The sequence below is a fragment of the Salvelinus fontinalis genome, chromosome 16 (genome assembly GCF_029448725.1).
Source record: "Salvelinus fontinalis isolate EN_2023a chromosome 16, ASM2944872v1, whole genome shotgun sequence".
Classification (NCBI taxonomy): Eukaryota; Metazoa; Chordata; class Actinopteri; order Salmoniformes; family Salmonidae; genus Salvelinus; species Salvelinus fontinalis.
This window is the reverse complement of record NC_074680.1, coordinates 46,185,653-46,208,327: the sequence shown is the minus strand read 5'-3', so window position 1 is coordinate 46,208,327 and position 22,675 is coordinate 46,185,653. Positions and strand designations below refer to the sequence as shown.

At 46.6% G+C, this 22,675-nt stretch overlaps 1 protein-coding gene across 1 annotated transcript in view; it reads right to left on the bottom strand.

Moving 5' to 3' along the window:
* LOC129813253 (son of sevenless homolog 2-like) overlaps nt 1-22,675 on the bottom strand; it is a 96,251-nt gene that overhangs the window by 19,309 nt on the left and 54,267 nt on the right. Inside the window, exons 8-14 of the mRNA XM_055865553.1 lie at nt 15,638-15,765; nt 9,271-10,008; nt 7,234-7,356; nt 6,754-6,866; nt 6,204-6,426; nt 3,418-3,537; nt 2,677-2,839 (exon numbers count right to left, since the gene is read on the bottom strand). Coding sequence (XP_055721528.1) covers nt 2,677-2,839; nt 3,418-3,537; nt 6,204-6,426; nt 6,754-6,866; nt 7,234-7,356; nt 9,271-10,008; nt 15,638-15,765 — 1,608 coding nt within the window. The remainder of the gene's footprint in view (nt 1-2,676; nt 2,840-3,417; nt 3,538-6,203; nt 6,427-6,753; nt 6,867-7,233; nt 7,357-9,270; nt 10,009-15,637; nt 15,766-22,675) is intronic.

Genomic DNA, 22,675 nt, shown 5'->3' with positions numbered 1-22,675 from the left:
CGTTTACTTCTGGATTGGAATAGGAATATACCCGTTTACTTCTGGATTGGAATATACCCGTTTACTTCTGGATTGGAATAGGAATATACCCGTTTACATCTGGATTAGAATATACCCGTTTACTTCTGGATTGGAATAGGAATATACCCGTTTACATCTGGATTAGAATATACCCGTTTACATCTGAATTAGAATATACCCGTTTACTTCTGGATTGGAATAGGAATATACCCGTTTACATCTGGATTGGAATAGGAATATACCCGTTTACATCTGGATTAGAATATACCCGTTTACATCTGGATTGGAATAGGAATATACCCGTTTACATCTGGATTAGAATATACCCGTTTACTTCTGGATTGGAATAGGAATATACCCGTTTACTTCTGGATTGGAATAGGAATATACCCATTTACTTCTGGATTGGAATAGGAATATACCCATTTACTTCTGGATTGGAATATACCCGTTTACTTCTGGATTAGAATAGGAATATACCCGTTTACTTCTGGATTGGAATATACCCGTTTACTTCTCGATTGGAATATACCCGTTTACTTCTCGATTGGAATATACCCGTTTACTTCTCGATTGGAATATACCCGTTTACATCTGGATTAGAATATACCCGTTTACTTCTGGATTGGAATAGGAATATACCCGTTTACATCTGGATTAGAATATACCCGTTTACATCTGAATTAGAATATACCCGTTTACTTCTGGATTGGAATAGGAATATACCCGTTTACATCTGGATTGGAATAGGAATATACCCGTTTACATCTGGATTAGAATATACCCGTTTACATCTGGATTGGAATAGGAATATACCCGTTTACATCTGGATTAGAATATACCCGTTTACTTCTGGATTGGAATAGGAATATACCCGTTTACTTCTGGATTGGAATAGGAATATACCCATTTACTTCTGGATTGGAATAGGAATATACCCGTTTACTTCTGGATTGGAATAGGAATATACCCATTTACTTCTGGATTGGAATATACCCGTTTACTTCTGGATTAGAATAGGAATATACCCGTTTACTTCTGGATTGGAATATACCCGTTTACTTCTCGATTGGAATATACCCGTTTACATCTGAATTAGAATATACCCGTTTACTTCTGGATTGGAATAGGAATATACCCGTTTACATCTGGATTGGAATAGGAATATACCCGTTTACATCTGGATTAGAATATACCCGTTTACATCTGGATTGGAATAGGAATATACCCGTTTACATCTGGATTAGAATATACCCGTTTACTTCTGGATTGGAATAGGAATATACCCGTTTACTTCTGGATTGGAATAGGAATATACCCATTTACTTCTGGATTGGAATAGGAATATACCCGTTTACTTCTGGATTGGAATAGGAATATACCCATTTACTTCTGGATTGGAATATACCCGTTTACTTCTGGATTAGAATAGGAATATACCCGTTTACTTCTGGATTGGAATATACCCGTTTACTTCTCGATTGGAATATACCCGTTTACATCTGGATTAGAATAGGAATATACCCGTTTACTTCTGGATTGGAATAGGAATATACCCGTTTACTTCTGGATTGGAATAGGAATATACCCGTTTACTTCTGGATTGGAATATACCCGTTTACATCTGGATTGGAATATACCCGTTTACTTCTGGATTGGAATAGGAATATACCCGTTTACATCTGGATTAGAATATACCCGTTTACTTCTGGATTGGAATAGGAATATACCCGTTTACTTCTGGATTAGAATATACCCGTTTACTTCTGGATTGGAATAGGAATATACCCGTTTACATCTGGATTGGAATAGGAATATACCCGTTTACATCTGGATTGGAATAGGAATATACCCGTTTACATCTGGATTAGAATATACCTGTTTACTTCTGGATTGGAATAGGAATATACCCGTTTACATCTGGATTAGAATATACCTGTTTACTTCTGGATTGGAATAGGAATATACCCGTTTACTTCTGGATTGGAATAGGAATATACCCATTTACTTCTGGATTGGAATATACCCGTTTACTTCTGGATTGGAATAGGAATATACCCGTTTACATCTGGATTAGAATAGGAATATACCCGTTTACTTCTGGATTGGAATAGGAATATACCCATTTACTTCTGGATTGGAATATACCCGTTTACTTCTGGATTGGAATAGGAATATACCCGTTTACATCTGGATTAGAATAGGAATATACCCGTTTACTTCTGGATTGGAATAGGAATATACCCGTTTACTTCTGGATTGGAATAGGAATATACCCGTTTACTTCTGGATTGGAATAGGAATATACCCGTTTACTTCTGGATTGGAATAGGAATATACCTGTTTACTTCTAGATTAGAATAGGAATATACCCGTTTACTTCTGGATTGAAACTGAATTGACGTCAACCATGCATCCATGTTCTGCTACAAACAGTAATGGTTGGTTAAACTGACCTTTTTTGTGTGCCAAATGGCACCATATTCCCGACATAGTGCACTACTTTAATCCTGAAATGGCAGCCTATTCTCTCTATATAGGGAACAGTGTACCATTTGGGCCGTCACCCCAAGGTACACGTCTGCGCTGTGTTCACCTTGAAGGTGTGTGTGTGTGTGTGTGTGTGTGTGTGTGTGTGTGTGTGTGTGTGATCACCTCGAAGGTGTGGTCGAGCCGGTAGACGGGGACAGAGTTGATGGCAGAGACCACCTCCAGAACACCGTTGAAGTTGTTGAGCTCCTGAAACACCTGCAGGATCTCAATGACCCGCGTTAACACTGCTACTCTCTCATCCAGGTTCTCTGCTTCCACAATACACCTGACAGAGAGGCAGAGAGAGAGAGGCAGAGAGAGACAGAGAGGAAGACGGGAGATAGAGAAAGACGGGAGAGAGAGAGAGAGGCAGAGAGAGAGAGAGAGAGACAGAGACAGGCAGAGAGAGAGAGAGGCAGAGAGAGAGAGCGGCAGAGAGACAGAGAGACAGAGAGGCAGAGAGGCAGAGAGACAGAAAGAGAGAGACAGAGACAGAGAGAGAGAGCGGCAGAGAGACAGAGAGAGAGAGACAGAGGCAGAGAGAGGAAGAGACAGAGAGAAAGACGGGAGAGAGACAGGCAGAGAGAGGGAGACAGAGAGACAGTGACAGAGAAAGACAGAAAGAGAGAGAAAGAAAATGGATATCAGAATGAATGTTACTGACTGAGTTCACAGCAGGGACATGTTCAGTAGTCCACACTGTAGCAAAAACATTTCTGCAATAGAAAATCTGTGTTCTTATTGGACAAGTTCAGGTAGTATCTCTCTATTTGACTGTTTCTAAAAACGTTTCCCACCTACTGAAACAGACCCAGCTAACCTCTGAACCCCAGGGCTTGGATGAGTGGTAGTAGTACTACTCACTTCTCGAACCACAGCGTGAGGTTGGTGGTGTGACGGATCATCCTCAGCAGGTTGGGAGAGTTTTTCTCCTTGTCCTCTTTGGTCCACACACTCCCCACCAGCTCAGACGGCCTCACAGCCCTGCAGAGGACACACACGTCAATAACATTACCCTTACAACATGAATGACTAACACTTGAAAAAAGCACACTACCACACTTCTCAGAATGGCCCCCTGTATAGACAGGGCATCAGAATGGAACATATCCAAAGACTTCCTTAAAATACCAGATTTGTATGTGCTATAGGTGTCTGACCTGTAGACTAGACTCCAGCAGGGTGAGCTGGGTACTGTGGTAATGGTATAGTAACATTATGGCAGTGGTAATGGTATAGTAACATTTTAGCAGTGGAAGGTAGAGGAATATTATAGCAGTGGAAGGTAGAGTAATATTATAGTAATATTATAGTAGTGGAAGGTAGAGTAATATTATAGTAATATTATAGTAGTGGAAGGTAGAGTAATATTATAGTAATATTATAGTAGTGGAAGGTAGAGTAATATTATAGTAATATTATAGTAGTGGAAGGTAGAGTAATATTATAGTAATATTATAGTAGTGGAAGGTAGAGTAATATTATAGTAATATTATAGTAATATTATAGTAGTGGAAGGTAGAGTAATATTATAGTAATATTATAGTAGTGGAAGGTAGAGTAATATTATAGTAATATTATAGTAGTGGAAGGTAGAGTAATATTATAGTAATATTATAGTAGTGGAAGGTAGAGTAATATTATAGTAATATTATAGTAGTGGAAGGTAGAGTAATATTATAGTAATATTATAGTAGTGGAAGGTAGAGTAATATTATAGTAATATTATAGCAGTGGAAGGTAGAGTAATATTATAGTAATATTATAGCAGTGGAAGGTAGAGTAATATTATAGTAATATTATAGTAGTGGAAGGTAGAGTAATATTATAGTAATATTATAGTAGTGGAAGGTAGAGTAATATTATAGTAATATTATAGTAGTGGAAGGTAGAGTAATATTATAGTAATATTATAGTAGTGGAAGGTAGAGTAATATTATAGTAATATTATAGTAGTGGAAGGTAGAGTAATATTATAGCAGTGGAAGGTAGAGTAATATTATAGTAATATTATAGTAGTGGAAGGTAGAGTAATATTATAGTAATATTATAGTAGTGGAAGGTAGAGTAATATTATAGTAATATTATAGTAGTGGAAGGTAGAGTAATATTATAGTAATATTATAGTAGTGGAAGGTAGAGTAATATTATACCAGTGGAAGGTAGAGTAATATTATAGTAATATTATAGTAGTGGAAGGTAGAGTAATATTATAGTAATATTATAGTAGTGGAAGGTAGAGTAATATACCAGTGGAAGGTAGAGTAATATTATAGTAATATTATTGTAGTGGAAGGTAGAGTAATATTATACCAGTGGAAGGTAGAGTAATATTATAGTAATATTATAGCAGTGGAAGGTAGAGTAATATTATAGTAATATTATAGCAGTGGAAGGTAGAGTAATATTATACCAGTGGAAGGTAGAGTAATATTATAGTAATATTATAGCAGTGGAAGGTAGAGTAATATTATAGTAATATTATAGTAGTGGAAGGTAGAGTAATATTATAGTAATATTATACCAGTGGAAGGTAGAGTAATATTATAGTAATATTATAGTAGTGGAAGGTAGAGTAATATTATAGTAATATTATACCAGTGGAAGGTAGAGTAATATTATAGTAATATTATAGTAGTGGAAGGTAGAGTAATATTATACCAGTGGAAGGTAGAGTAATATTATAGTAATATTATAGTAGTGGAAGGTAGAGTAATATTATAGTAATATTATAGTAGTGGAAGGTAGAGTAATATTATAGTAATATTATTGTAGTGGAAGGTAGAGTAATATTATACCAGTGGAAGGTAGAGTAATATTATAGTAATATTATAGCAGTGGAAGGTAGAGTAATATTATAGTAATATTATAGCAGTGGAAGGTAGAGTAATATTATACCAGTGGAAGGTAGAGTAATATTATAGTAATATTATAGCAGTGGAAGGTAGAGTAATATTATAGTAATATTATAGTAGTGGAAGGTAGAGTAATATTATAGTAATATTATACCAGTGGAAGGTAGAGTAATATTATAGTAATATTATAGTAGTGGAAGGTAGAGTAATATTATAGTAATATTATACCAGTGGAAGGTAGAGTAATATTATAGTAATATTATAGTAGTGGAAGGTAGAGTAATATTATACCAGTGGAAGGTAGAGTAATATTATAGTAATATTATTGTAGTGGAAGGTAGAGTAATATTATAGTAATATTATAGTAGTGGAAGGTAGAGTAATATTATAGTAATATTATAGTAGTGGAAGGTAGAGTAATATTATACCAGTGGAAGGTAGAGTAATATTATAGTAATATTATACCAGTGGAAGGTAGAGTAATATTATAGTAATATTATAGTAGTGGAAGGTAGAGTAATATTATACCAGTGGAAGGTAGAGTAATATTATAGTAATATTATACCAGTGGAAGGTAGAGTAATATTATAGTAATATTATAGTAATATTATAGTAGTGGAAGGTAGAGTAATATTATAGTAATATTATAGTAGTGGAAGGTAGAGTAATATTATAGTAATATTATTGTAGTGGAAGGTAGAGTAATATTATAGTAATATTATAGTAATATTATAGTAGTGGAAGGTATACGAGTGGTATAGTTAGGAGGTGTCACCATGGAAACAGTGGTCTCACCTGTAGAGTTCAGACTCAAGCAGTGTGAGCTGGCGGGCGATCTCTATGGGGTGAAGGGTCATGAGGTCAAAGGTGTCCGTCTGGCCCAGACGGCTGATGTGCCACTCGATGGGCGGCGGCGGGCTCTCGAAGGTGATGTTGTGGCTGACCCCGTTAGACTGAGTCTGCATCTTCCTCTTGATGATCTTGTTGATGGACTCCACCCACTTCCTCATAGACTTGCCTGGTCAAGCAGGAAGAAGAAGGACTTTTTCAGAGACATGAAATGTGTCTCTGTACAGGCTCAGCCGGCGGTGCAGCACATATAAAACATGACATTAGTCCCCATCTAGACTGGCAAGAGGTTAGAAGTCAGAGTTTTTGAGAATCTGTGTGTCACACTTTCCAATATATTCATTACATACTGCAAATAAACGGCAATCATAAAAAAAAAAAAATCCTCTCACAATAACAGTGTCTGGTAAATAAAACACGTGTACATATTTGTTTTTTAAAGTGGTATTGGAGGGAGGGGCCAAGTGGTAGTGTAATTGGGGGGGGGGGGGCCGACCTCGGAGTTGTAGGATGCTGCTGATGTACTCCTCCAGTCGGCCTCGTAGCTCAGGGTCGTTCTCAAAGTCATAGAAATGATGCTCCACCCACTGACGGAACACATTCAGGACCCTGAGAGAGAGGAGAGAGAGAGAATTGAAAGAAGTGGGTCAAATACCAGACATGGTGATGGTGGAATCTGATTGGAGAGTGGTATGGTGGGATGGAATCTGATTGGAGAGTGGTATGGTGGGATGGAATCTGATTGGAGAGTGGTATGGTGGGATGGAATCTGATTGGAGAGTGGTATGGTGGGATGGAATCTGATTGGAGAGTGGTATGGTGGGATGGAATCTGATTGGAGAGTGGTATGGTGGGATGGAATCTGATTGGAGAGTGGTATGGTGGGATGGAATCTGATTGGAGAGTGGTATGGTGGGATGGAATCTGATTGGAGAGTGGTATGCAGACTCATTGGACAATGGAATAGTGATCATACCGGAGTTGGACGGGTTGGACGTACTCCCTGCGGAACCTCTGTAGCTCTGCAGCCATTGGCTGATCCCCATTCCATAGAGCCTGTTTGTCTGCCTCTGTGGGTTCTGGCTCAGGGATCTCAATTCTGGGAAAGATCAAATATGTTATTGTCAAACCAACAGTTGTCCTCCCTGACGAAGGCCATACTGCCAAAAACCCATCAACAGTTGTAAAATATTCGTCCCAGAACCATACACTCAATATTACATTTAAGGATCAGACCCTTAAAAAAAAGAAAAGGGTCTGAATGACAAAAATGACAAACTCAAATATAACTTCCTGTAGCTCAGGACCTAAAGCAAGGATATGCATATTCCTGATACCATTTGAAAGGAAAGTTTGTGGAAATGTTAAATGAATGTAGGAGAATATAACACATTAGATCTGGTAAAAGATAATACTATCATCTTTGAAATGCAAGAGAAAAGGCCATTAAGTATTATTCCAGCCAAGGTGCAATTTAGATTTCGGCCACTAGATGGCATTGCATTTCTGTTAAAAAAGTTGTATCAAGACTGCCCAAATGTGCCTAATTTGTTTATTAATACATTTAAAGTTCATAATTGTGCACTATCCTCAAACAATAGCATGGTATTTGTTCACTCTAATAGCTACTGTAAATTAGACAGTGCAGTTAGATTAACAAGAATGTAAGCTTTCTGCCCATATCAGATATGTCTATGTCCTGGGAAATGTTCTTGTTACTTACAACCTCATGCTAATCACATTAGCCTACGTTAGCTCAACCGTCCCGTGGGGGGGACCCCCTGCCGCTGAAAAATATCCCCACAGCATGCTGCTGCCACCACCATGCTTCACCGTAGGGATGGTGCCAGGTTTCCTCCAGACGTGACGCTTGGCATTCAGGCCAAAGAGTTCAATCTTGGTTTCATCAGACCAGACAATCTTGTTTCAGTTTGGCAAACTCCAAGCGAGCGGTCATGTGCCTTCTACTGAGGAGTGGCTGCCGTCTGGCCAACTCTACCATAAAGGTCTGATTGGTGGAGTGCTGCTGAGATGGTTGTCCTTCTGGAAGGTTCTCCCATCTCCACAGAGGAACTCCAGAGCTCTGTCAGAGTGACCATCGGGTTCTTGGTCACCTCCCTGACCTCCCCCGATTGCTCAGTTTGGCCGGGCGGCCAGATCTAGGAAGAGTCTTGGTGGTTCCAAACTTCTTACATTTAAAAATAATGGAGGCCACTGTGTTCTTGAGGACCTTGAATGCTGCACACATTTTTTGGTGACCTTCCCCAGAACTGTGCCTCAACACAATATAGTCTCAGAGCTCTACGGACAATTCCTTCGACCTCATGGCTTGGTTTTTGCTCTGGCATGCACTGTCTACTGTGGGACCTAATATAGACAGGTGTGTGCCTTTCTAAATCACGTCCAATCAATTGAATTTACCACAGGTGGATTCCAATCAAGTTCTAGAAACATCTTAAGGATGATCAATGGAAACAGGATGCACCTGAGTTCAATTTTGAGTTTCAAAGCAAAGGGTCTGAATACTTATATAAATAAGGTAATTCTGTTTTTCTGTATTTTTAATAAATTAGCAAAAATGTCTACACACCTGTTTTTGCTTTGTCATTATGGGGTATTGTGAAGTCATTATGGGATATTGTGAAGTCATTATGGGGTATTGTGATGTCATTATGGGATATTGTGATGTCATTATGGGATATTGTGATGTCATTATGGGGTATTGTGATGTCATTATGGGGTATTGTGATGTCAATATGGGGTATTGTGATGTCATTATGGGGTATTGTGATGTCATTATGGGGTATTGTGATGTCATTATGGGGTATTGTGATGTCATTATGGGGTATTGTGATGTCATTATGGGGTATTGTGTGGAGATGGATGAGGAAGAAAATCCATGTAATCCATTTTAGAATAAAGCTGTAACATAACACAATGTGGAAACAGTCAAGAGGTCTGAATACTTTCTGAATGCCTGTGTATATACTGTTGTAATTCTGTGGTACCATACCTGTCTATCAACAGTCTCAGGAGATCCTGGGGCTTGCAGAACGACCGGTAGGTGGTCAGAAAGGTACGTACAAAGTTGGGATCAGCGTACATGTGGTATGTGAGCCTCTCTATAAGCTTGACCACCGTCCCAGCCTTAATAATAGGTATCCCAGTCTTGCTCTGGACACGGTCCTCAAACACGATGTTCTCCTCGGAGTCGTGCACAGCGAAGCGGTAAAGCTCCGGGGAGGGCAGGCGGAGTGGCTGGGCCTGCTCCTCGTGCTGTAGAACCGTGTCCAGCATACGGTCCAGCGTGGAGCGGTACTGCAGGGTCACCAGCGCCGCCATCCACGCCCCCTTCTCCTCCGCCGAGCGAGCGCAGAACACCACGCAGTTCTCGTCTTTACCGACGAGTTCGAAGGCGTGTTTTAACTCCGCCGAGTCCTCGCGGTCCACGATGCGGACTTTCCGTAGGACGAACTTCTCCTTGAGACGAAACTCCGCCCCGCTTCCGGAACCGGGGAGTCGGGAGCTCTGATTGGCCTTACAGCTGATCATGAGGCCGTCGAACAGGAAGTTGTGTCGCTCGTGTTTGGCGCCGGCGCGGAGGAGCGCCCCCTCCAGGATGAACGCGGAACAGCACTGGCCGATGTCCTTTCCCTCCCAGCCGTCGATGCTCTTCTGGATCTCGTTCATCCGCTTGATGGCCAGCTGCTTGCTGCGCACCTGACGGCTGTACAGACGGTACATGGGTTCACTGGAGAGAGACAGAGAGACACAGACAGAGAGAGAGAGACAGAGAGAGGGACAGAGAGACAGAGGGACAGAGAGACAGACAGAGGGAGAGAGGAAAAGGAACATAAATTTCAACATACCAATTAGGATCTGGCTAAAAATACTTGAATCAGTCATAGAGCCCATTGCCCTTTATGGTTGTGAGGTCTGGGGTCCGCTCACCAACCAAGATTTCACAAAATGGGGCAAACACCAAATTGAGACTCTGCATGCAGAATTCTGCAAAAATATCCTTCGTGTACAACGTAGAACACCAAATAATGCATGCAGAGCAGAATTAGGCCGATACCCAATAATTATCAAAATCCAGAAAAGAGCCGTTAAATTCTACAACCACCTAAAAGGAAGCGATTCCCAAACCTTCCATAACAAAGCCATCACCTACAGAGAGATGAACCTGGAGAAGAGTCCCCTAAGCAAGCTGGTCCTAGGGCTCTGTTCACAAACACAAACACACCCCACAGAGCCCCAGGACAGCAACACAATTAGACCCAACCAAATCATGAGAAAACAAAAAGATAATTACTTGACACATTGGAAAGAATTAACAAAAAAACAGAGCAAACTAGAATGCTATTTGGCCCTAAACAGAGAGTACACAGTGGCAGAATACCTGACCACTGTGACTGACCCAAACTTAAGGAAAGCTTTGACTATGTACAGACTCAGTGAGCATAGCCTTGCTATTGAGAAAGGCCACCGAAGGCAGACATGGCTCTCAAGAGAAGACAGGCTATGTGCACACTGCCCACAAAATGAGGTGGAAACCGAGCTGCACTTCCTAACCTCCTGCCCAATGTATGACCATATTAGAGAGACATATTTCCCTCAGATTACACAGATCCACAAAGAATTAGAAAACAAACCCAATTTTGATAAACTCCCATATCTACTGGGTGAAATTCCACAGTGTGCATCACAGCAGCAAGATTTGTGACCTGTTGCCACAAGAAAAGGGCAACCAGTGAAGAACAAACACCATTGTAAATACAACCCATATTTATGCTTACTTATTTTAACTTGTGTGCTTTAACCATTTGTACATTGTTACAACACTGTATATATTTAATATGACACTTGTAATGTCTTTATTGTTTTGAAACTTCTGTATGTGTAATGTTTACTGTTAATTAGTTTTGTTTGTTTCACTTTTGTGTATTGTCTACCTCACTTGCTTTGGCAATGTTAACACATGTTTCCCATGCCAATAAAGCCCCTTGAATTGAATTGAATTGAGAGAGACAGAGAGAGACAGAGAGACAGACAGACAGAGAGACAGACAGAGAGACAGACAGACAGAGGGACAGAGAGGGACAGAGGGACAGACAGAGGGACAGAGAGACAGAGAGGGACAGAGGGACAGAGAGACAGAGGGACAGAGGGACAGAGGGACAGAGAGAGAAACAGAGGGACAGAGGGACAGAGAGACAGAGAGAGAGAGAGAGAGGGACAGAGAGACAGAGAGACAGAGAGACAGAGGGACAGAGGGACAGAGGGACAGAGAGACAGAGGGACAGAGAGAGAGACAGACAGAGAGACAGAGGGACAGACAGACAGAGGGACAGAGAGACAGAGAGAGAGACAGAGGGACAGAGAGACAGAGGGACAGAGAGACAGAGGGACAGAGAGAGACAGAGGGACAGAGAGGGACAGAGGGACAGAGGGGGACAGAGAGGGACAGAGAGGGACAGAGAGGGACAGAGAGGGACAGAGAGGGACAGAGAGACAGAGGGACAGACAGAGAGACAGAGAGGGACAGAGGGACAGAGAGACAGAGGGACAGAGGGACAGAGGGACAGAGAGACAGAGAGAGAGACAGAGGGACAGAGAGACAGAGGGACAGAGAGACAGAGAGAGAGACAGACAGAGAGACAGAGGGACAGACAGACAGAGGGACAGAGAGACAGAGAGAGAGACAGAGGGACAGAGAGACAGAGGGACAGAGAGACAGAGGGACAGAGAGGGACAGAGGGACAGAGAGGGACAGAGGGGGACAGAGGGGGACAGAGGGGGACAGAGAGGGACAGAGGGACAGAGGGACAGAGAGACAGAGGGACAGAGAGAGAGACAGAGGGACAGAGAGACAGAGGGACAGAGAGAGAGACAGACAGAGAGACAGAGGGACAGACAGACAGAGGGACAGAGAGACAGAGAGAGAGACAGAGGGACAGAGGGACAGAGGGACAGAGAGGGACAGAGGGACAGAGGGGGACAGAGGGACAGAGGGGGACAGAGGGACAGAGAGACAGAGAGACAGAGAGACAGAGGGACAGAGAGACAGAGAGACAGAGGGACAGAGGGACAGAGGGACAGAGAGACAGAGAGACAGAGAGAGGGAGAGAGAGAGACAGACAGAGAGACAGAGGGACAGACAGACAGAGGGACAGAGAGACAGAGAGAGAGACAGAGGGATAGAGAGACAGAGAGAGAGACAGAGGGACACAGAGGGACACAGAGGGACACAGAGGGACAGAGGGACAGAGGGACAGAGAGACAGAGAGACAGAGAGACAGACAGAGGGACAGAGAGACAGACAGAGGGAGAGAGAGAGACAGACAGAGAGACACAGAGAGACAGAGGGACAGAGGGAGAGAGAAAGGGTGGTGAGAACTGAGGAATCAATCTAGTCTCTCCAGACCAGGGATGGGCAACTGGTGGTCATTGACCTTTCAAAGGCCAAACCCACCGGAGTAATGAAACCAGGGCGGGGTGCCGGAGTAATGAAACCAGGGCAGGGTGTGATGAAGTAATGAATCCAGGGCAGGGTGCCGGAGTAATGAAACCAGGGCAGGGTGATGGAGTAATGAAACCAGGGCGGGGCGCCGGAGTAATGAAACCAGGGCGGGGCGCCGGAGTAATGAAACCAGGGCGGGGCGCCGGAGTAATGAAACCAGGGCGGGGCGCCGGAGTAATGAAACCAGGGCGGGGCGCCGGAGTAATGAAACCAGGGCGGGGCGCCGGAGTAATGAAACCAGGGCGGGGCGCCGGAGTAATGAAACCAGGGCAGGGCGCCGGAGTAATGAAACCAGGGCAGGGTGTGATGGAGTAATGAAACCAGGGCAGGGTGTGATGGAGTAATGAAACCAGGGCAGGGTGTGATGGAGTAATGAAACCAGGGCAGGGTGTGATGGAGTAATGAAACCAGGGCAGGGTGATGGAGTAATGAAACCAGGGCAGGGTGTGATGGAGTAATGAAACCAGGGCAGGGTGTGATGGAGGAATGAAACCAGGGCAGGGTGCCGGAGTAATGAAACCAGGGCGGGGTGATGGAGTAATGAAACCAGGGCGGGGTGAAGGAGTAATGAAACCAGGGCGGGGCGCCGGAGTAATGAAACCAGGGCGGGGCGCCGGAGTAATGAAACCAGGGCGGGGCGCCGGAGTAATGAAACCAGGGCGGGGCGCCGGAGTAATGAAACCAGGGCGGGGCGCCGGAGTAATGAAACCAGGGCGGGGCGCCGGAGTAATGAAACCAGGGCAGGGCGCCGGAGTAATGAAACCAGGGCAGGGCGCCGGAGTAATGAAACCAGGGCAGGGCGCCGGAGTAATGAAACCAGGGCAGGGTGTGATGGAGTAATGAAACCAGGGCAGGGTGTGATGGAGTAATGAAACCAGGGCAGGGTGTGATGGAGTAATGAAACCAGGGCAGGGTGTGATGGAGTAATGAAACCAGGGCAGGGTGTGATGGAGTAATGAAACCAAGGCAGGGTGCCGGAGTAATGAAACCAGGGCAGGGTACTGGAGTAATGAAACCAGGGCGGGGTGTGCCGGAGTAATGAAACCAGGGCGGGGTGTGATGGAGTAATGAAACCAGGGCGGGGTGTGATGGAGTAATGAAACCAGGGCAGGGTGCCGGAGTAATGAAACCAGGGCAGGGTGCCGGAGTAATGAAACCAGGGCAGGGTGCCGGAGTAATGAAACCAGGGCGGGGTGTGCCGGAGTAATGAAACCAGGGCGGGGTGTGATGGAGTAATGAAACCAGGGCAGGGTGCCGGAGTAATGAAACCAGGGCAGGGTGCCGGAGTAATGAAACCAGGGCAGGGTGCCGGAGTAATGAAACCAGGGCGGGGTGTGCCGGAGTAATGAAACCAGGGCGGGGTGTGCCGGAGTAATGAAACCAGGGCGGGGTGTGATGGAGTAATGAAACCAGGGCAGGGTGTGATGGAGTAATGAAACCAGGGCAGGGTGTGATGGAGTAATGAAACCAGGGCAGGGTGTGATGGAGTAATGAAACCAGGGCAGGGTGCCGGAGTAATGAAACCAGGGCAGGGTGATGGAGTAATGAAACCAGGGCAGGGTGCCGGAGTAATGAAACCAGGGCAGGGTGCCGGAGTAATGAAACCAGGGCAGGGTGCCGGAGTAATGAAACCAGGGCAGGGTGCCGGAGTAATGAAACCAGGGCAGGGTGCCGGAGTAATGAAACCAGGGCAGGGTGCCGGAGTAATGAAACCAGGGCAGGGTGATGGAGTAATGAAACCAGGGCAGGGTGCCGGAGTAATGAAACCAGGGCAGGGTGCCGGAGTAATGAAACCAGGGCAGGGTGCCGGAGTAATGAAACCAGGGCAGGATGATGGAGTAATGAAACCAGGGCAGGGTGATGGAGTAATGAAACCAGGGCAGGGTGATGGAGTAATGAAACCAGGGCAGGGTGTGATGGAGTAATGAAACCAGGGCAGGGTGCCGGAGTAATGAAACCAGGGCGGGGTGATGGAGTAATGAAACCAGGGCGGGGCGCCGGAGTAATGAAACCAGGGCAGGGTGCCGGAGTAATGAAACCAGGGCAGGGTGCCGGAGTAATGAAACCAAGGCGGGGTGTGCCGGAGTAATGAAACCAAGGCGGGGTGTGCCGGAGTAATGAAACCAGGGCAGGGTGTGCCGGAGTAATGAAACCAGGGCAGGGTGCCGGAGTAATGAAACCAGGGCAGGGTGCCGGAGTAATGAAACCAGGGCAGGGTGCCGGAGTAATGAAACCAGGGCAGGGTGCCGGAGTAATGAAACCAGGGCAGGATGATGGAGTAATGAAACCAGGGCAGGGTGTGATGGAGGAATGAAACCAGGGCAGGGTGCCGGAGTAATGAAACCAGGGCGGGGTGATGGAGTAATGAAACCAGGGCGGGGTGATGGAGTAATGAAACCAGGGCGGGGCGCCGGAGTAATGAAACCAGGGCGGGGCGCCGGAGTAATGAAACCAGGGCGGGGCGCCGGAGTAATGAAACCAGGGCGGGGCGCCGGAGTAATGAAACCAGGGCAGGGTGCCGGAGTAATGAAACCAGGGCGGGGCGCCGGAGTAATGAAACCAGGGCAGGGTGATGGAGTAATGAAACCAGGGCGGGGTGCCTGAGTAATGAAACCAGGGCAGGGTGACAGGATTTTGACACCCATCTAATTTTTATTACTTGTTAAATGTATTCCTCTAATTGTATTCGTATAAAATGTCATATTGTTTTTTTTTTATTGAGTTTTTCCCCTCAGTATTTGTAAAATACATTTTATATAGTATTATTTGCTCATCTTTAAAAATGAAGGGATCCGATAATTCTGGACCACTACTGTATCAGCAGAGGGCCGTCCTGTGAAGGCGTAACGGTTCGTACCCAGGCTTGCGTCGGGGCAGGTGTTTGGTGTAGATGCGTTCCACGCTACACTGGAGGTTGAGCAGAGCGGTGGTGGCCTGCTTCAGACCTTCTCGGTCATCCTGCTCCTCACTGTGCTCCTGTAGCTGCTGCTTCGACAGGAGACAAGATGTACAGATGTAATGTATGTCATTTCCCCCATGCAGAGAGAGAAAGGGGGGGGGGGGGGGGGGGTAATAAAGTCTTTATCTTAGACGGATACAGAAGTGTGTCTGTGGATGAATGAAAAGGACAGTTGTTCCCTATAAAGTATGGATAGAAACTAGTGATGTTTCCTGAATAATCCTATTGGTGAAAACACCTCATTACAGGACATATAAAAAGGTATTTTGGAACACACACACACACACACACACTTTCCGTGGAGGTGGTTGATTAAACAACAAGCAGCAGGTGGAGAGAATCTCCTGGTAGAACAGGTAGAACCCACCTGGTGCTGTCTGTACTACTACTAGTAGAACAGGTAGAACCCACCTGGTGCTGTCTGTACTACTACTAGTAGAACAGGTAGAGCCCACCTGGTGCTGTCTGTACTACTACTAGTAGAACAGGTAGAGCCCACCTAGTGCTGTCTGTACTACTACTAGTAGAACAGGTAGAGCCCACCTAGTGCTGTCTGTACTACTACTAGTAGAACAGGTAGAGCCCACCTGGTGCTGTCTGTACTACTCCTGGTAGAACAGGTAGAACCCACCTAGTGCTGTCTGTACTACTACTAGTAGAACAGGTAGAGCCCACCTGGTGCTGTCTGCACTACTACTAGTAGAACAGGTAGAGCCCACCTGGTGCTGTCTGTACTACTACTAGTAGAACCCACCTGGTGCTGTCTGTACTACTACTAGTAGAACAGGTAGAACCCACCTAGTGCTGTCTGCACTACTACTAGTAGAACAGGTAGAGCCCACCTGGTGCTGTCTGTACTACTACTAGTAGAACACACCTGGTGCTGTCTGTACTACTACTAGTAGAACAGGTAGAGCCCACCTGGTGCTGTCTGTACTACTACTAGTAGAACAGGTAGAGCCCACCTGGTGCTGTCTGTACTACTCCTGGTAGAACAGGTAGAACCCACCTAGTGCTGTCTGTACTACTACTAGTAGAACAGGTAGAGCCCACCTGGTGCTGTCTGTACTACTCCTGGTAGAACAGGTAGAACCCACCTAGTGCTGTCTGTACTACTACTAGTAGAACAGGTAGAACCCACCTGGTGCTGTCTGCACTACTACTAGTAGAACAGGTAGAACCCACCTAGTGCTGTCTGTACTACTACTAGTAGAACAGGTAGAGCCCACCCGGTGCTGTCTGTACTACTACTAGTAGAACAGGTAGAACCCACCTGGTGCTGTCTGCACTACTACTAGTAGAACAGGTAGAACCCACCTGGTGCTGTCTGTACTACTACTAGTAGAACAGGTAGAGCCCACCTGGTGCTGTCTGTACTACTACTAGTAGAGCCCACCTGGTGCTGTCTGTACTACTACTAGTAGAACAGGTAGAACCCACCAGGTGCTGTCTGCACTACTACTAGTAGAACAGGTAGAGCCCACCCGGTGCTGTCTGCACTACTACTAGTAGAACCCACCTGGTGCTGTCTGCACTACTACTAGTAGAACAGGTAGAGCCCACCCGGTGCTGTCTGCACTACTACTAGTAGAACCCACCAGGTGCTGTCTGCACTACTACTAGTAGAACCCACCTGGTGCTGTCTGCACTACTACTAGTAGAACCCACCAGGTGCTGTCTGCACTACTACTAGTAGAACCCACCTGGTGCTGTCTGCACTACTACTAGTAGAACAGGTAGAACCCACCTGGTGCTGTCTGCACTACTACTAGTAGAACAGGTAGAACCCACCTGGTGCTGTCTGCACTACTACTAGTAGAACAGGTAGAACCCACCTAGTGCTGTCTGTACTACTACTAGTAGAACAGGTAGAACCCACCTGGTGCTGTCTGCACTACTACTAGTAGAACAGGTAGAACCCACCTAGTGCTGTCTGTACTACTACTAGTAGAACAGGTAGAGCCCACCTGGTGCTGTCTGTACTACTACTAGTAGAACAGGTAGAACCCACCTGGTGCTGTCTGCACTACTACTAGTAGAACAGGTAGAACCCACCTAGTGCTGTCTGTACTACTACTAGTAGAACAGGTAGAGCCCACCTGGTGCTGTCTGCACTACTACTAGTAGAGTCCACCTGGTGCTGTCTGCACTACTACTAGTAGAACAGGTAGAACCCACCTAGTGCTGTCTGTACTACTACTAGTAGAACAGGTAGAACCCACCTGGTGCTGTCTGTACTACTACTAGTAGAACCCACCTGGTGCTGTCTGTACTACTACTAGTAGAACAGGTAGAACCCACCTGGTGCTGTCTGTACTACTACTAGTAGAACAGGTAGAACCCAACTGGTGCTGTCTGTACTACTACTAGTAGAACAGGTAGAACCCACCTGGTGCTGTCTGTACTACTACTAGTAGAACAGGTAGAACCCACCTGGTGCTGTCTGCACTACTACTAGTAGAACACACCTGGTGCTGTCTGTACTACTACTAGTAGAACAGGTAGAACCCACCAGGTGCTGTCTGCACTACTACTAGTAGAACAGGTAGAACCCACCTGGTGCTGTCTGTACTACTCCTGGTAGAACAGGTAGAACCCACCTGGTGCTGTCTATACTACTACTAGTAGAGCAGGTAGAGCCCACCTGGTGCTGTCTGTACTACTACTAGTAGAGCCCACCTGGTGCTGTCTGTACTACTACTAGTAGAACAGGTAGAACCCACCTGGTGCTGTCTGTACTACTCCTGGTAGAACAGGTAGAACCCACCTGGTGCTGTCTGTACTACTACTAGTAGAACAGGTAGAGCCCACCTGGTGCTGTCTGCACTACTACTAGTAGAACACACCTGGTGCTGTCTGTACTACTACTAGTAGAACAGGTAGAACCCACCAGGTGCTGTCTGCACTACTACTAGTAGAACAGGTAGAACCCACCTCTAGTGCTGTCTGTATTACTACTAGTAGAACAGGTAGAGCCCACCTGGTGCTGTCTGTACTACTACTAGTAGAACAGGTAGAACCCACCTGGTGCTGTCTGTACTACTCCTGGTAGAACAGGTAGAACCCACCTGGTGCTGTCTATACTACTACTAGTAGAGCAGGTAGAGCCCACCTGGTGCTGTCTGTACTACTACTAGTAGAACCCACCAGGTGCTGTCTGTACTACTACTAGTAGAGCCCACCTGGTGCTGTCTGTACTACTACTAGTAGAACAGGTAGAACCCACCTGGTGCTGTCTGTACTACTCCTGGTAGAACAGGTAGAACCCACCTGGTGCTGTCTGTACTACTACTAGTAGAACAGGTAGAGCCCACCTGGTGCTGTCTGCACTACTACTAGTAGAACAGGTAGAGCCCACCTAGTGCTGTCTGCACTACTACTAGAACAGGTAGAGCCCACCTGGTGCTGTCTGCACTACTACTAGTAGAACAGGTAGAGCCCACCTGGTGCTGTCTGCACTACTACTAGTAGAACAGGTAGAGCCCACCAGGTGCTGTCTGCACTACTACTAGTAGAACAGGTAGAACCCACCTGGTGCTGTCTGTACTACTACTAGTAGAACAGGTAGAACCCACCAGGTGCTGTCTGCACTACTACTAGTAGAACAGGTAGAGCCCACCTGGTGCTGTCTGCACTACTACTAGTAGAACAGGTAGAACCCACCAGGTGCTGTCTGCACTACTACTAGTAGAACAGGTAGAGCCCACCTGGTGCTGTCTGCACTACTACTAGTAGAACAGGTAGAGCCCACCTGGTGCTGTCTGCACTACTACTAGTAGAACACACCTGGTGCTGTCTGTACTACTACTAGTAGAACAGGTAGAACCCACCAGGTGCTGTCTGCACTACTACTAGTAGAGCCCACCTGGTGCTGTCTGCACTACTACTAGTAGAACAGGTAGAACCCACCAGGTGCTGTCTGCACTACTACTAGTAGAACAGGTAGAACCCACCTGGTGCTGTCTGTACTACTACTAGTTGAGCCCACCTGGTGCTGTCTGTACTACTACTAGTAGAGCCCACCTGGTGCTGTCTGTACTACTACTAGTAGAGCCCACCTGGTGCTGTCTGTACTACTACTAGTAGAACAGGTAGAACCCACCAGGTGCTGTCTGCACTACTACTAGTAGAACAGGTAGAACCCACCTGGTGCTGTCTGTACTACTACTAGTAGAGCCCACCTGGTGCTGTCTGTACTACTACTAGTAGAACAGGTAGAACCCACCAGGTGCTGTCTGCACTACTACTAGTAGAGCCCACCTGGTGCTGTCTGCACTACTACTAGGAGAACAGGTAGAACCCACCAGGTGCTGTCTGCACTACTACTAGTAGAACAGGTAGAACCCACCTGGTGCTGTCTGTACTACTACTAGTAGAACAGGTAGAACCCACCTGGTGCTGTCTGTACTAGTACTAGTAGAACAGGTAGAACCCACCTGGTGCTGTCTGTACTAGTACTAGTAGAACAGGTAGAACCCACCTGGTGCTGTCTGTACTAGTACTAGTAGAACAGGTAGAACCCACCTGGTGCTGTCTGTACTAGTACTAGTAGAACAGGTAGAACCCACCTGGTGCTGTCTGTACTACTACTAGTAGAACAGGTAGAGCCCACCTGGTGCTGTCTGCACTACTACTAGTAGAACAGGTAGAGCCCACCTGGTGCTGTCTGCACTACTACTAGTAGAACACACCTGGTGCTGTCTGCACTACTACTAGTAGAACAGGTAGAGCCCACCTGGTGCTGTCTGCACTACTACTAGTAGAACAGGTAGAGCCCACCTGGTGCTGTCTGCACTACTACTAGTAGAACACACCTGGTGCTGTCTGTACTACTCCTGGTAGAACAGGTAGAGCCCACCTGGTGCTGTCTGTACTACTACTAGTAGAACAGGTAGAGCCCACCTGGTGCTGTCTGTACTACTACTAGTAGAACAGGTAGAGCCCACCTGGTGCTGTCTGCACTACTACTAGTAGAACAGGTAGAACCCACCTGGTGCTGTCTGTACTACTACTAGTAGAACAGGTAGAACCCACCTAGTGCTGTCTGTACTACTACTAGTAGAACAGGTAGAACCCACCTGGTGCTGTCTGTACTACTACTAGAACAGGTAGAGCCCACCTGGTGCTGTCTGTACTACTCCTGGTAGAACAGGTAGAACCCACCTGGTGCTGTCTGTACTACTACTAGTAGAACAGGTAGAGCCCACCTGGTGCTGTCTGTACTACTACTAGTAGAACAGGTAGAACCCACCTGGTGCTGTCTGTACTACTACTAGTAGAACAGGTAGAGCCCACCTGGTGCTGTCTGTACTACTACTAGTAGAACAGGTAGAACCCACCTCTAGTGCTGTCTGTACTACTACTAGTAGAACACACCTGGTGCTGTCTGTACTACTACTAGTAGAACAGGTAGAGCCCACCTGGTGCTGTCTGTACTACTACTAGTAGAGTCCACCTGGTGCTGTCTGTACTACTACTAGTAGAACAGGTAGAGCCCACCTGGTGCTGTCTGTACTACTACTAGTAGAACAGGTAGAGCCCACCTGGTGCTGTCTGTACTACTACTAGTAGAACAGGTAGAGCCCACCTGGTGCTGTCTGTACTACTACTAGTAGAACAGGTAGAACCCACCTAGTGCTGTCTGTACTACTACTAGTAGAACAGGTAGAGCCCACCTGATGCTGTCTGTACTACTACTAGAAGAACAGGTAGAACCCACCTGGTGCTGTCTGTACTACTACTAGTAGAACAGGTAGAGCCCACCTGGTGCTGTCTGCACTACTACTAGTAGAACAGGTAGAGCCCACCCGGTGCTGTCTGCACTACTACTAGTAGAACCCACCTGGTGCTGTCTGTACTACTACTAGTAGAACAGGTAGAACCCACCTGGTGCTGTCTGCACTACTACTAGTAGAACAGGTAGAACCCACCTGGTGCTGTCTGCACTACTACTAGTAGAACAGGTAGAACCCACCTGGTGCTGTCTGCACTACTACTAGTAGAACAGGTAGAGCCCACCTGGTGCTGTCTGCACTACTACTAGTAGAACAGGTAGAACCCACCTGGTGCTGTCTGTACTACTCCTGGTAGACTAGATACATTGGATGTTAACTATCAACTCACATCTATTGAATGATATGACTGGAGTGGGGAGGGGTTCCCGGCTAGAGTGGGGAGGGGTTCCCGGCTAGAGTGGGGAGGGGTTCCCGGCTAGAGTGGGGAGGGGTTCCCGGCTAGAGTGGGGAGGGGTTCCCGGCTAGAGTGGGGAGGGGTTCCCGGCTAGAGTGGGGAGGGGTTCCCGGCTAGAGTGGGGAGGGGTTCCCGGCTAGAGTGGGGAGGGGTCCCGGCTAGAGTGGGGAGGGGTTCCCGGCTAGAGTGGGGAGGGGTTCCCGGCTAGAGTGGGGAGGGGTTCCCGGCTAGAGTGGGGAGGGGTTCCCGGCTAGAGTGGGGAGGGGTTCCCGGCTAGAGTGGGGAGGGGTTCCCGGCTAGAGTGGGGAGGGGGTCCTGGCTAGAGTGGGGAGGGGTTCCTGGCTAGAGTGGGGAGGGGACCTGGCTAGAGTGGGGAGGGGACCTGGCTAGAGTGGGGAAGGGACCTGGCTAGAGTGGGGAGGGGACCTGGCTAGAGTGGGGAGGGGACCTGGCTAGAGTGGGGAGGGAACCTGGCTAGAGTGGGGAGGGGACCTGGCTAGAGTGGGGAGGGGACCTGGCTAGAGTGGGGAGGGGACCTGGCTAGAGTGGGGAGGGGACCTGGCTAGAGTGGGGAGGGGACCTGGCTAGAGTGGGGAGGGGACCTGGCTAGAGTGGGGAGGGGACCTGGCTAGAGTGGGGAGGGGACCTGGCTAGAGTGGGGAGGGGACCTGGCTAGAGTGGGGAGGGGACCTGGCTAGAGTGGGGAGGGGACCTGGCTAGAGTGGGGAGGGGACCTGGCTAGAGTGG